The sequence below is a fragment of the Grampus griseus genome (genome assembly GCF_964374135.1).
Source record: "Grampus griseus genome assembly, chromosome: 5".
NCBI lineage: Eukaryota > Metazoa > Chordata > Mammalia > Artiodactyla > Delphinidae > Grampus > Grampus griseus.
This window is the reverse complement of record NC_138998.1, coordinates 83,680,430-83,695,071: the sequence shown is the minus strand read 5'-3', so window position 1 is coordinate 83,695,071 and position 14,642 is coordinate 83,680,430. Positions and strand designations below refer to the sequence as shown.

Genomic DNA, 14,642 nt, shown 5'->3' with positions numbered 1-14,642 from the left:
GGTCTTTGCTGATGTAATTGAGTTAAGATGGGGTTATATCAGATTAGGGTGGGACCTAATTCAGTGACTGATAAGAAGAGTGAAATTTGGACATGGGCACACAGGAGAGAACCCCATATGAAGATGGAAGCAGAGATTGGAGTCAGGCTGCCACAAGCTATGGAACACCAAAGATTGCTGGCAGCTACCAGAAACTAGGAAGAGGCGACGAAGGATCTTTCCTTATAGCCTTCGGAGAGAGCATGGCCTTGCCAACACCTTGGCTTTGGACTCCAGCTCCTGGAACTGTGAAAGAATAAACTTCTTTATTGTTGTTTTAAACCACCCAGTTTTTAGTAATTTGTTACAGTAGCCCCAGGAAACTACTGCACCAGATCCAATGCACTTGTCTCAGGAGGGAAGAGATGGAGAAAGAGAAAAGCATGTTTGGCTCAGATGTCATGAGGAACAAAGCTGGAAAGTCCTAAGGAATAGATGTGTTCTGCTGCTTTTTTCCTGGCCAGGAGAGGAAGAGAGGCCCTGAGGTCACTTTAGCAAGCGAGCATCTGCCGTCAGTCTGGTGTTAGATCATGCCACACTTGTGTACTTGGCTGTGTGAACAGGGAAAGGGACTAGCCAATTGCCTAACAATCTGACTACAAATTCAGCCAAGTATCTTGGGCACATTTGGGGAATAAAAGACAAGAGAAAAATCAGTTTCAAGTGGGAGGCTGAACAGATTATGCCTAATAACTTGAGACTATTAGAGAATCAGCAAAGAGAAAGAAAGGTGGGCTGTGAACCAGATAGTTAGCATAGAAACAGCTGCTTGGGGGGAAATAATAATAATGATATCAATGATAATAATAATCTCTTACATTTGTTAGAGCTTTGTAGTTAATAAAGCACTTTTAATGTTAGCTATTCAGGGCTTCCCAGGTGGCGCAGTGGTTGAGAGTCCGCCTGCCGATTTAGGGGACACGGGTTCGTGCCCCAGTTCGGGAAGATCTCACATGCCACGGAGCGGCTGGGCCCGTGAGCCATGGCCGCTGAGCCTGCGCGTCCGGAGCCTGTGCTCCGCAATGGGAGAGGCCACAACAGTGAGAGGCCCGCATACCACAAAATAAATAAATAAATAAATAAATAAAATATTAGCTATTTAATCTTTCAATGGCCTATGTAGAAGGCTAGGTCTTCAGGTCACCATTTTACTAATGAGGAGGTTGGAACTAATAGAGGTGAAATACTTGCCCAAGGTTGCTTGTCCCTGCTAGTCCTCCAGTCTTTTTGATTCATTTCTGTCCATTGTTTTTCCCATAAGCTGGTCAGAGAAACCTTGGGTTCAGCCCAGCCCTCTCTCTGGGGCACATCCATCCTCAGTGGCCTATGGCCGGCTCTCCGCTCGTCCCAGTACCCAGCAGACTGCACAAAGCAGGGACTTGATGCACAGTGGTGGAGGCTGGGTGATTAATTGAGGTGAGGGTAGGTGGGGCGAGAGGCCCCAGGTCTTGTGCTTGGCACAGACTTCAGGTTCGGCCTCTGCCAGTGTGTGCTACGAAGCTGAGCTGCCTGGCATCACCCTCAACTGAGTCTCCGTGGCAGGAGGTAGTCATGGAAACTCACTCCCTTTCTAAGCTGATGAGGAGAGAATTAGGTAGAAAGGAGGAATCAAATTAATTGCCTGTCATCCGCTCTCTGCTCTCTGTGTGTTGATTCAAATTAAGTTTTTTCAGTTTTCTGATGTCAGCAGATACCATACGATCAGAGCACAGGCCTGGGAGTCAGGATCTCCAGGAAACAGCCAGTTTTTAGCGAATCCCTTAACCTGTCTCTCTGTTTAGTTCTGACCCAAGCATTCAGAAAAACAAATCTCTCTGCCTGACCTGCCTTGATTTCTGACCTAAACTCTCTGAACTGCCTTATTTTAATCATCTTTGACTCTACAGACACCCAACCAGCCATCCCTCCTCTTGTAGACAAAAGAGCAGAGAATTCGAATCGAATTCTGCATTTGCTGAAATTGACTGCAGCTCAGAGAGAGGTAGTTAAGTTAGTCAGTGATAAATGTTCTGTGATGCGTGTTGCCCACCTGGAGGAAAGTGGGGGCAAAATCTTGAGATTTTCTGTGAGAGGTGTCACCACCAGCTCAGCTGCCACCTGAGCAGAGCCAGAGGATGTCTCCAAAGATGCGGCCCTTTCCTTTCCTGTGCTATCTGTAAGATCTTTTCTCTACAGCCAGTTGGAATTATTTGAAATTCCTTGCATGTTCCTTACTTGTTTGTTTCTTTAACTTCTCAGACGTTTTCTCTGCTGAGAACACTCTTCCTACCTTTTCATTATGTCTCAACCCTGGCAACACGTCTGCAAAGCCTTCTCAAGGCAGAATATGGGATTTCCAGACACCATGAATTACCTTTATTATAGATGACAAGCAAGTCATCACTGTACACAGGAATTCTACCTCCCCAGTGGTCTACAGGCTTCTGAAAGCAAGGACTATGTCTTCCTTGATCATGTTCCCAGCACCAAGCATCATGCCGAACACATAGAAGGTAATCAATCTATTTATTGAATAAGGGACTGATTTAATAAATGAGTGATGAATGGAATTTTTTCAGGATGGTGTCTTAGAAGAAGAAAATATTTACTAAGGTCTAGAGTTGAAGGTTGATTGTACTCTGTTTGGATTTCGATGTTGTTTGCATTTCACCCAAGTAGAATGGACTGCTGTGAGGTGTCTTTGGGCTCCAGACCTGGTTTGCCCCAAGAACTCTGCTCTGCTTTATTCAGGCCAACATCTCTCCAGAGTCATACTGGCTCTGAAAGTAGAGAGCTCTGAGGTCAAGCGTACTGATTCATGTTGGGAATGTAGAGTTGGAAGAGATAGAATGCAGAATCCCAGGATGAAGAGGCTGAAGTGAGTGCTTGGGGGATGTGTTTGGGATTCCCCTAGGAGGCTCTTCCTGGATCAGAAGAAAATCCCGGGAAAGAGATGTTGTCTCCTAACAGATACTATCTAGGGAAAAAAGTGCCTCTCAGTTTAACGATGGAGATGACAATATGATTTTATCCTTGTATCTGTATGGAGTTTATAGTTTTTATGGGCTTCTCAGGGAGTAGGGTAACGTAGAAAGAGCACTGAACTAGGATTCAGAGGATTTGAATACTTGTGTGTCATTATCCAACCATGGGACAGCAATTCCTGGCCTCGCTTTCCTTTTCTGTAAATGAAGGAGAGGGTAGAACCAACTACTCCCTCGGGTCTGTTCCATGATTCTATAAATATAGGTTATGCATATCCCATGTGACTGGTTCAGAGGTTGAATATGGCAGGACAGTGAGAGTAATGCCTTGTGCTGGGTTCTCAGGAAAGTCTAAGGCGGAGGTAGGTGGGGCAGGGTGAGGCTCTCCCAGAGATCTTGCTCCATCTTTTTCTCCCCACCCCTTTGCCACTCTGGTGGGAGGCAGTGCACCATAGTGGTTAATTGCATGAGCTTGGGAATCGGGCAGGCACGCCCTTGAATCCCGGCTCTGCCACTTACTGACTGTGTGACCTGAGGCAAATTTCTTAACCTCCCTCTGTCTGTTTCCTCACCTACAAAATGATGTTTATCTTCCAAAAATCATCATAAGGGTTGATGACCTGATGGAAAGAAATGCAACAAAATATTTGCTATCAATTTTCCTCACAAATATATGAATACTGATGCTGTTTATATTTCTCTCTGTAAAACTCTGATTTTGACATGAAATTCTGTGGACTTTCACCCCACTCTCCCACCCATTTGCTGTTTATTTTGCTTGAAAAAACTTAGGAATCACGTACTTTGACTTCTTCTGATATTTAATTGTCTCGGTCCCTAGTTCTTCTTGTACCATAAACCTGTTGAGCTAGACGGCTCCAGGTACAAGAACTAGTGGGCAGACAGCATTGTTGTCAACGATAACATTTAAAAATATTGGCATTAAAAGCATTCAGGAGTAACGTAACTGACTCACTGGGGAGGGGATATATATTTCCTCTTTATATACTTAAGGGTTAGAGGAATAAGAAGGGGCAAGGGACACCTCAGATTCCATGTAAAATTCCTTTGTGAGGTTTTAACAGCATTGTAGCAGGTATCTGTCACGCCTATGCCCTAACAGGTCTTAACAGTAAATTTATTGAAGCTCAGGATGATAACATTTCATAAATTATCTACAGATTGTATCTTGATTCTGTAATCAAGAAGAAATAGCTTCTGTAGGTGAAAAGGTAAATGTGAGGATATTCAAGTTTCTTATAAATGCAATTTTGAATGACATTTACACATTGTTTCCATTATACCTTTAATCTCAGTTGTGAGAGGATGATGTTTAGCATCTGCATTAGGACTTTACAAAGACTGTCTATATGATGGCTTTGGACAGCTAGTCTGTCTCAGTTCTTGTGTCCTCTGGCAGTTTAGGTGGGTCCCTACCACCCTTAGACAAGTAACCTGCCAAATACAGGAGCAAGCGGTGGGCTCCTTGAGCGCAGGAGCTGTCTTATTCAATGTCATATATCCAGAACCTGGGAGGTGAATGGCACCTTGTAGACACTTAATAGTTAATGGGTTTCAGGGTCTGAAAGTATTGGATCTCTGTTAAGCAGGAGATGGAGATGCCTGGGTAGGAAAACCTCACGGAGTTATGAAAACACATCTAAAGCACGCTCTGAACCACAAGATTCAACAGTGATACTGTAGTGGGCATTGCCGTTCCTTTGTCACTTAACATCCCCATCTTAAATTACTCTGGAACTGAGACTCTGAGAGTAAGGAAATGGCATCAAAGGGGCTTCTTAGCTAGAGCTAAAATACAGGGGGAGCAAGGTTTGAAAAGGAAGCCCAGGTCCCAGTGTGGGACCATGTTTCCCTCAGGGTGAGGAATTTCCCAAATCAAATGTAGCCAATCAGATTCTACAGAGAGGTGGAAGCATTGGCCTTGCTATTGTATTTCAGGATGCAACGAATGAAAGGAATGACCAAAGAGAGTGGGCCCACGAAAGTACAAGGTTGGCCTGACAGTTAATTAGAAGTTTGAAAGAAGTGAGACTGGCTGTCTGCAAGACGGTTTACTGGCTGAGATTTCAAGGACCCTTGGCAAGTTGAGAATGATGAGATCTGTTCATTTTTCCTTCGCTATAATGAATCATGCCTCTGATGAAAATTGTGTTTGTGTGTGGAGTCGTGTTCTATCATCTTCTCGCCGAATTACTGCTTATCACTTGGGGGCCTCCGAACGACTTGAAGATTGCCAGAGTGAAGTCAGAGTTTAGCTGGGGAGGTAGAACTGTCTGTTCTGGAGGAAGCAGTTCGTTACACCTGCTACTCAGGGACATCTTGCCTTCGGGAATCTTCTTCCCGCCACATGCCAGCAGACATCGCACTGTGTTTTGAGCAGGCCCTGGCCAGTGGCCCGGTGGCCTGGCAGCTAAAGGTGGGCACAGGGAGTCTTCCCTCCTCCTTCAGCAAGACAGGATCTTGAGGAAGGCTTTTCGGAACTCGATGTTGAAGGTGGTATAGATCACAGGGTTCAGGGCGCTGTTCACGTAGCCCAGCCACGTGGTGGCACTGTAGAGCTCTGGGGACACGTGGCATGCTTGGCAGTGGGTATTGAGAATGTGGGTCAAGAAGAAGGGCAGCCAGCAGACAATGAAGGTCCCTAGGTTGCAAAGGAAGAGAAAAACTGGGTCAGGGGTTTGTTTACTCCCTTTGTTGTAACGTGGAAATGAGTCACAGTTGTCTACTTTACTACGCTGGAAGTTTCACATACCCTTTTAATTTTTACACCAACCCTATGAAGCAGGTGTGATTAGTCACTTTTTTTTTTTTTAGGTGAGAAAACTAGATGCTAACATCTTTGATTCATCCCAAGCCTTTGCTCCTCAATCAGTTTTCTGGTTTGATCTTTAGATAGTCCTTCGCTAGTCTTTTCTACTTCTCAGTTCAATTCAAATATTTATTTTATGTCTATCCATGCAAGACATGTTCCTAGGTACTGATAGGAAAAAAAACTTTAAAGATGCAATTCATATAGTTAAGGTTGTTGAGGGGATTAACATAGAGGTTCCCTGGACATGAGAAGTCCCTAAGACATGAGTAGTTTGGGGCTTGTCTGTGACAGGGAACAGGATATGTTCACAGTCACTAACTCTGTATGGTACCGCAACTTATCAATTTTTAATTTCTTTATTTAAATAAATTTACATTTTTCTACTATAAAAACCAGCCCTGATTTTATACAGTATGGAAAACTGGGTAAATATGCAAAAGTAGAAAGAAGTGAAATAATCACCCACCACACAAAGACAATCAATCACTTTTGACATCTGAGTGAATTAATTTTCAGTCTTTTTTTTCTCTGTATTTAAAATAATCTAGATGTTATAATACCATATGACAGTAGTCTTTTGGCATCCTCACATTTTTCATTTAATATTTTAAAATAGGTAAGCAGGTAGGAAATATCCAGTATGTGCTAGATGATTTAATGAATCATTATCTTACTTATTATTTGATTTATCCATTATAATTCCAAGTGATAGACACGAAACACAGCTCAATTATGTGACTTGTTCGGTTTCATAAATTTCAGTCTAGGTGTTTTGAATTTCCACCAGAGTTAAGATTTATTCACAAACTCTTTTCATTTACATTATAAACATTTATAAATATTACAGTCGTTGTATTTCCAATTTCTGTTAAATATGGTTACCTTAGTATCCTCCACCAGTGCCATTGAACTCAACCTAACCCAACGTAATCCAACCCATCCCAACTTAACCTGACTCACCAAGCACCATGACCAGCATCTGGGTTGCCTTCTTCTCCCGCAGCGGCACTCCCCGAGGTTGCAGGAGGCCCAGCTTCAGGGATGTCGACAGCCTGCCATTACTGAGTTTTCGAACCTCTAAGCTGAGCTTAGGTGCCATGGTGGGGCTGAGGGAGTTCCGAGTCCTCCCCTCCCTTTTCAACTCTCCTTCCCCTTCTTGGAAGCCTGGTCTTCCCAAGACAGTATCTTGGCAGATGCTGTAGTAGCGCTTCAGCTCCATGTGTGTCTGACCAGGGGAGAGGGGCTGTAGGTGTAACAAGAGAGGGTCCTGACATTTCTGGGGATATTGTTTATCTTCTGAATGTTCCTGAAAGGGAAACAGAATGCAGTGAAGGAAGAAGGAGCCATCATTCTGTAGGTGTGAAACCTACAGAGGGTGCATCTGAGAGTGGTGGGCTCATGGGAAGTTAAGGTAAACAAAATCTGCTTCCGCCTTTACAACTCAAAAGCACCTACCACATAAAGAACATTTGAGAATCACAATAATCCCTTGAGGAGGGCAGAATAGAATTATAGCCTGGCCTTTTTAAGGTAGAATGACCTGGATACACAGAGGAAAATGTTAAATGGCTCCAGTGAGATGTAAGCAGAAAAATCTGGAAAGTGGGAAACAATAAGACAAATGACTCAGTTTCTTCAACAAATAAATTGCAGTGACAACACCACCACCACTTACCAGGTATGGGTCTTATTTGAATTTTGATTCAAATAAACCAACTATAAAAAATCTGTAAGACAACTGGGGAAATTTGAACATTGACTGGATATTTAATGATAGTAGGGAATTATTATTAAATTTTTTAGTGTGATGTGGTATTGTGGTTACGTGTTTTAGAAAAGAGCCCATATCCTTTAGAGAGTCTTAGAGAAATATGTTTGGCTGAAATGTCGTTATGTTTGAAATTTGCTTCATAACAATCCAGTGGGGGTGTGTGAATGTAGGTGGGAGTGGAGTTGAAAGAAGACGGGGCCATGAGTTGATAACTGCTGGAGCTGGCTGATGACTACTGAAGGCTTAGTTATATTTGTCTTTCTACTTTTTTAGTTTTGAAATTTTCAATAATAAAAAGTTTTAAAAACCCAGGATTTTCATCTCAGCTTCCTACTTAGTTGATGCATCCTGGGCAAGTTAATTAAATGTCTCTGAGCCTCATTTGTAAAACAGAAAATAAATGAAAAGAAATAGGTTTGGGATGAACAGACTCTGAGAGTAGGAAACTAAAGATATGTGAAAGTTTCTGGTATTTTGGGAGGACGTGTGTGTGCCAACGTCTGAACTTCTTTCCGTGTTTGAAATATCAGATGCTGTGTCAATCTTGAGTAGAAGGCAGGACTCCCCAGCACCCTTACCAAAGCCATAAAAGCCAGATATTCACTTTCCCCGACCTCCCCACTGGGCAGCTAGAGCTCTGGTACCTGAACCAAGCCCAGCCAATTGGAGATTCGCACCTACAACCTTGAATTAGAGCTCATGAAGCAGGGAGACTTCAGAATTCATCTAGCGGTGGTGACAGTCAATGTTCAGTGTCCCAGGTATTTGAACCAGATTCTTCCTTAGGCATGAACAGCATCTTCTGAAGCTGTTCTTCAGCCTTCTCTTTGAGTCTGAGCTACTTGATATCCTTCCAGTAAATTCCTTTTTTATGTAAGTTAGTCAGTGTCAACAACCAAGAACTTTCACTAGTCTCTCCTTAGTTCAAGGAATCATAGTTTTCTAGACACACAGGGCTGGTACACTGTACAAACTTAGAAACATTGTTGAATAAATGAATGAATGTAAGTGGGCTTCAAGATTATTTAGTGTTTTAAAAACTGTGCTCCACAGAGGTGTTTGTAGGAATTCTATCATAACATAGTTTTTTTTTAAATTTGGTTTTCATTTTGATGGAATTTTCTAATAATTAATGTAAGTATACCATGTTTTATCTGAATGACCATTTGTAACCAAGATTATATTTTATGATTGAGCTGGCATCTAGTGATCTTCTAAAAGATGCATTATTTCTGAAACTAAAGGACTAGGGACAAATTTTTGAGAGTGCTTATGAAATCTCAGATTTGGGACTTCCCTGGTGGCGCAGAACTTAAGAATCCACCTGGCAATGCAGGGGACATGGGTTTGATCCCTGGTCCGAGAAGATCCCATTTGCCGCGGAGCAACTAAGCCCGTGCGCCACAACTACTGAGCCTGCGCTCTAGGACCCACGTGCCGCAACTACTGAGCCTGCGTGCTGCAACGACTGAAGCCTGTGCATTGAGGGCCCATGCTCCACAACAAGAGAAGCCACTGCAATGAGAAGCCCATGCACCACAGCGAAGAGTAGGCCCCGCTCGCTGCAGCTAGAGAAAGCCCACACAGCAACGAAGACCCAGCACAGCCAAAAAAAAAAAAAAAAAAATTTATGAAATCTCCTATTTGAGAACACTGATCTAGTACAGCTTGTCTCCATTTCACAGATTTGGAAATTCAGTCATGTAGAAGGAAAGTGATTCTTCCAAAATTCTATATTGATGAGTGTACTTTTCAGCTCTCTCTGCAAACTTTTATCACCAGCTCCATGACTGACATGAAGAAACATTGGATTGCGTTGGATCTGCCTGGCAGAGCCCTCCACTCCCAGATGGCAGGACAGAACCTAATTCTCCACACTCCAGGCAACGCTAGCTTCTTGACTCTTCCATCTCTCCTCCGTAGTCAACGCTTTTCCTTCTTTTGGCCTTGGAGCCTTCTTGGACTTTAAATCTCTTATCTATTAAAAAAAATCATTTACAGCAAGAGTCTGTAACAGCTACATCCGGCCCGTGTAAAAGTGGTTAATTAACTGTACGGAGATTAGACAAAGCTTAGACGTTCATCGTTATGGGTTTTTGAAGCTTCATTCCTAATATTTACTTGGCTCTGGAGCTCAGGGAGAGGAACACTGGTCTTTTATCTAACACCTTCAGGCTCCATGCAGCACTTGGCTTTCTTGGGGCTGGTTTGAATTGGAAGGATAAGAATCAGGGTGACTATGAAATTGTCTCGTTTTCCCCCATATTTAATGGCAAATACGGCACCTGAAGGTTTCCCATTAGTGTCCCTTTTCGGCGTTTCTTGGATCTGCCCATGTCTGTTTCAGCAATGCCCTGTTTCCTCTAATGCAGGTTGTTCTGGATGGTATCTTCACAACACATCCAAGAGTCATTGGCTCTGGTCATTGGGATCTGCCTCAACAGTCCTATGCTTTTGGAATATTATTTGATAATGCCTATTCTGAAGCTATCAGGCAGAGTCTCAGATCTGTTATTTATTACAGATGCAAGTGTGAGCTTGGCGCTAAATTTGATTTTGGGGTGGAAGTGGAATTAAGTCAAGCCAATGTCTTGAGAAAGTGTCTCTTATTCTTTTCCTACAGTCAAAGGCATGGCTTACTCACCATTTTTCCCCATGGCATCTGATGGAAATCTGGCCCTTATTGAAAAACTGTCACATAGGGTGCAACCGTAGCCAGGAAGACTAGGGTGGGTTGAAGGAGAAACAGTTGTGGGTTAAGCTCTATATAGTTGGACCATATAGGTGACAATGCTTTGAATACAGTGTGTTCATATCCTCCGTCTTGGGTCCTGACCTCCTATTTCACAGGGGCCAATATTTTTGCTCTACGCAAGTCTTAGGACTTTGAGTTTGAGGTTCTGATTCTCATTCAAGTCGTTATAGGTTGATCTAGACATCCAATGTGTACCTTCCTTCAACATCAAACTCAATTCTTACTCTATGAAGACTTTCCGGAGCATACTGACCTTCATCTTTTTATAACCTCTCCAGCATTTAATATTTAGATGCTTAGTTGTCTTCATCTCACATTTGGCAAACGTCCCAGTCAGTGTTGGGCTGCTCATTAATTTTGGGTGGAGGTGTGTTTTATCGGCTTGTCTAAGATTCTAAGCTACATGAAGGCAGAGGCTGTATAATATTCCTGCCATCTCTTCCCTAGAAGATTGCAAGTGATTGGTATTCATCCATTCATGCTTCAAGTACACCTTGAAGCATGTGCCAGACACTGGAATGAACAGAATTCACAGCCCAAGCAATCAGAAGATTTCAGTGACCTTCCTTTTCAGAGCCTTGAAAGACCTAGTAAAATGTGTCATCAGCATCTCCCATTCCCTCATCTGGTTAGTGCCTCAACACAGAGGCAGATCTAGAAAGGACAAGAAGTTTCAATGGACCCCCCCAGTGATTCCTGATGTAATGATCTGGCCAAAAAGTCATTCCTGGAAACCCGGCATCAGCGAATGGTAAAGCTACCACATTAAAACTTCATACCTGTGTGACATCTGAACAGCTGGCCATTTAGGGACAATGAAAGACTTTGAAGGGGAGCAGAAGAAGCCCAGAAGCTATCCTATCATCTTGCTAAGTCAAGTGTGCTCTAGGGAAGACTATCAGTGCACTTTTGAGATTGGATTTCCTACCTTTAAAGCCTAGCCAATATCTGCAGATTAAAAGGTGGGTATCAGATGTGGATCCTCGATGTGGCAGAACAGGCAAAAGCATGCACTGCTGGGCACAAGGCTGGAGGCCACGGGGCTGGGTGTTGTCTTCCTTCTGCCCCTCCAGGGTGCTTACCTGTTGGGGGAAGCCGGGCCTGACGCTGATGCACTGACTGTTCTGTCGAGTGAGGATCCGTTTCCGTCTCCTCTGTCTCAACACCACATAGATCCTGGCATAGACGAGGACAGTCACTCCAAAGGGCAGGTAGAAGGACACCACTGAAGAGTAGAGGACAAAGTCAGGGTTGGAGATGGAGCAGATGCTGGGGTCTCCTGTGAGTGAGAGAAGGGGAGAGAGCAAAGTAGTTGGCCAAGGATGGGACCTCGGTGGGGAGCACAAAATATGACCTCACATCATGTGTGGTGTCTCCACCATCGAATCCACAGTGGAGCTTCGAGAAGCACTGGTCTGTCCCACCTACCCCCTCATCATGTCCTGGTCTATGTGCTGCCTCCTCCGTGGAGGCTTCCTTGCTTGATTTTCTCAGTCAGGAGCGACTCTTACTTCCTTTGTGCCCCACAGCCCTTTACTGTGCAGTTAGCACACATGGCCTGATTGTTAACTCGTGAGGGTGTCATGTCAGACACCTACGTCGTCCTCTCGCTGAGAGTAGGAGGTCTAATTCATCCCGATGTCACGCACAGTTCACTAAAAAGAAAATTTACCGATGATCACATGCCAGACACTGCTCTACAATGGGGCTGCAAAGATGAATAAGACACAGTGTCCTCCCTTGAAGGAGCTCCCAGTCTAGACAGACAGACGATCCCTTCCGTATGCTGCGCTAAGCATCACAGAGGAACGCGGCCTGGGAGGCGGGGGTCGGGGGGTGTCACAGAGCAACAGAGCAAAGGCTCCCAGGAGGGGTGCGGCCCCCAGAAAAGGGCCTGCCTGTGTGGAGGCATCAGAGGATTGTTGCATGCAATGAAAGAAAGGAGGAAGGCTTCTTTGCTGAGAATGCCAGGTCCCCGGTTTTGAATCTGAGTTGTCGGGCAGGTGGTGGCTGAATGCAGGCAAGTCTATTTCTCAGCGAATCCCAGTACTGCTCAGGGTTGAGATGGGAAAAGGGCCAGTAAACCCACTGTCATCGTGGGCAATGTGAATCGAGGCACATCCTTTCTTTATGTCCTGAAACGCTCCTGCCCTTCCTCCTTAGGGGGCCCTGCAACTTTGTCTTCTTCACTAGCAGATGTTGAGATCCCTCCAGTAGCCAGAGTAAGGCCTGCAACTTGCCCCATCTTGAAAAAGAAAGTGGAAGGAAACTAATATCTTCCAGGTGATTCCAAGGGCTTTCGACACATTATCTTACCTAATAAATGTGCAACATGATGTTGGCAGGTACCATTACTGTCTCTATTCTCAGATGAGCAGACTAAGGCTCAGAGCTATTCAGTAAGTGACCTAACAACACACAGCCTGGATGTGTTCCTCCAGTCATTTTGACCCCAAAACCAATGTTCTTTCTGTGATTTTGACTCTCCACCTCCCTCTACTATTGGGGCACGACAAATTTGCACTTTGTCCTGTCAGCAACAGGTGTTGGCACATCCAGCCAATCTTAATAAAGGGATGGGCATTCTCCAGCCCAAACTCTGGCCTCGGAAGATGCAGCCTCAGATGTGAACTGGTGGGGAGAGGGCCGTGGCCACATGGGCCCCTCATTCTGCTTCTTGGTCTACGGAGGTAGGTAGAGGCCAGGCAGCCTGAAGTGGGAGACCCAGGTCTCCATTCACTAACTGTGTGACCTTGGGCATGTTACTTAGCTATGCCAAGCCTCAGTTTCATGGTCTGTAAAAGAAGGACAAAAATATTGTCTCATGTAGTGGTTGTGAGACGAAATGGTAACTATTATTATCATTTATTCTTTACTATTATTTATTATATACTTCCTCCGAGCTCTTTGAACTTGAAAGGGAAGGTATCACTTGGAATGAAAATTTGGAGAGAGACTTATAGGGAACAATATTTGTGGGGGAGAGAAGGGAGCAACAGCTAAGAATTAAAACAAAATGAACAATAAAGCATGTATTCAGTGCTCAGTCAGGCCTTTTAATGACGGCACTGCCACCAGAATCTTTATGAGCTACTCCCAATTCTCTGATTCTCTTGGTAGCAGGGTAAAATTCAGGTAAAATTAATGTCATCTCACCAAAGCCTATATCATCATCTTTTAGGAAATGACTCATAAAACTCTGAACAGTGGTCACCAAAATGGCATCTTCTGGTCTTCTAGGGGAGTGGGGTTGGGAGTAAGGATAGGGTGGCGGCTGGTGGTCCTTCTGAATCTGTAAGGAGCCACGCTGGCAGTGATCACCCCTCCCCTGCCGTCAGCTCCCCTGCTGTCAGCGTCTGACTATGATTGAAATGCCTCCTCTAATGAGGAGGTACCTCAGCACATTTTGTAGTGAGAGGGGGTCAGAGGGGTGGCAGGGTCACTTTCCGCCTATTCGTCTTGTCACCATCCTTGGTGTGCTAGATAGTCCCCATGCGTCTCTGCAGATATACCATCTACCCTTCTCTATCCTCCTCTGGGCTTTGGGAGGCTGACCTCTATATTTTATATATTAACTACGACATTTAAAAAGCCAGGAGCCAGAGTGGGTATAGTATGCTTCCATCTGTGTAAACATGGACACACACACACACTCACATGTGTCCATGCACGGGTGTGTGTATGCACTTGCTTCAAGCATGGCGTGCGGGGTCTTAGTTCCCTGACCAGGGATTGAACCCGTGCGCGCTGCAGTGGAAGCTCGGAGTCTTAACCACTGGATCTCCAGGGAAGTCCCGAGCATTATCTTTTAAGAATATGGGTGTTCACTTCTAGGGAGGGGACAGGGGGACTGGCAATCTAGGGTAGAAGGGAGACGTACAGGTAAGTCTGTATATATACCTCATTATACCTTATGTTTTATCATGTGCAAGTATTTATTTTTCCATTAAAAGCATTGAACTATTGAAACGTTGAAATATTGAAAGGATATGTATGAGAAACAGAGTGAAGAGAGAGCACATAGCTATTTCGAAATGGCTGATCAATGATCTTCAGTATACAGTCCCTGAACCTGCATTGTCATCCCTTCCTTCCTCTCCTACCTAAGAAACTGCTGCCTGTCCTTAGAGTTTTGCAGCCTCTCCCAGAATTTCTCCATGTTATGTGCCCCGTGAGGCCTGTCAGCAGGCAGAGTGATGCTGGAGGCTGTTGGGCAGTGAGTGGGGCCCTGCCCCAGCCTCCGCCAGGCCTGGCCTGGGTGTGTGTCCTGTGGGCAGTGCA

General features: G+C 44.4%; 1 protein-coding gene across 1 annotated transcript in view; it reads right to left on the bottom strand.

The window, feature by feature from the left end:
- Positions 1-5,467: 5,467 nt before the first annotated feature.
- The window catches only part of DRD3 (dopamine receptor D3), a gene marked incomplete at its 3' end in the record, with an annotated part of 43,438 nt that continues 34,263 nt past the window's right edge, over positions 5,468-14,642 (bottom strand). Inside the window, 6 exon segments of the mRNA XM_082654165.1 lie at positions 5,468-5,664; positions 6,796-7,141; positions 10,251-10,259; positions 10,261-10,302; positions 10,304-10,330; positions 11,444-11,640. Coding sequence (XP_082510291.1) covers positions 5,468-5,664; positions 6,796-7,141; positions 10,251-10,259; positions 10,261-10,302; positions 10,304-10,330; positions 11,444-11,640 — 818 coding nt within the window.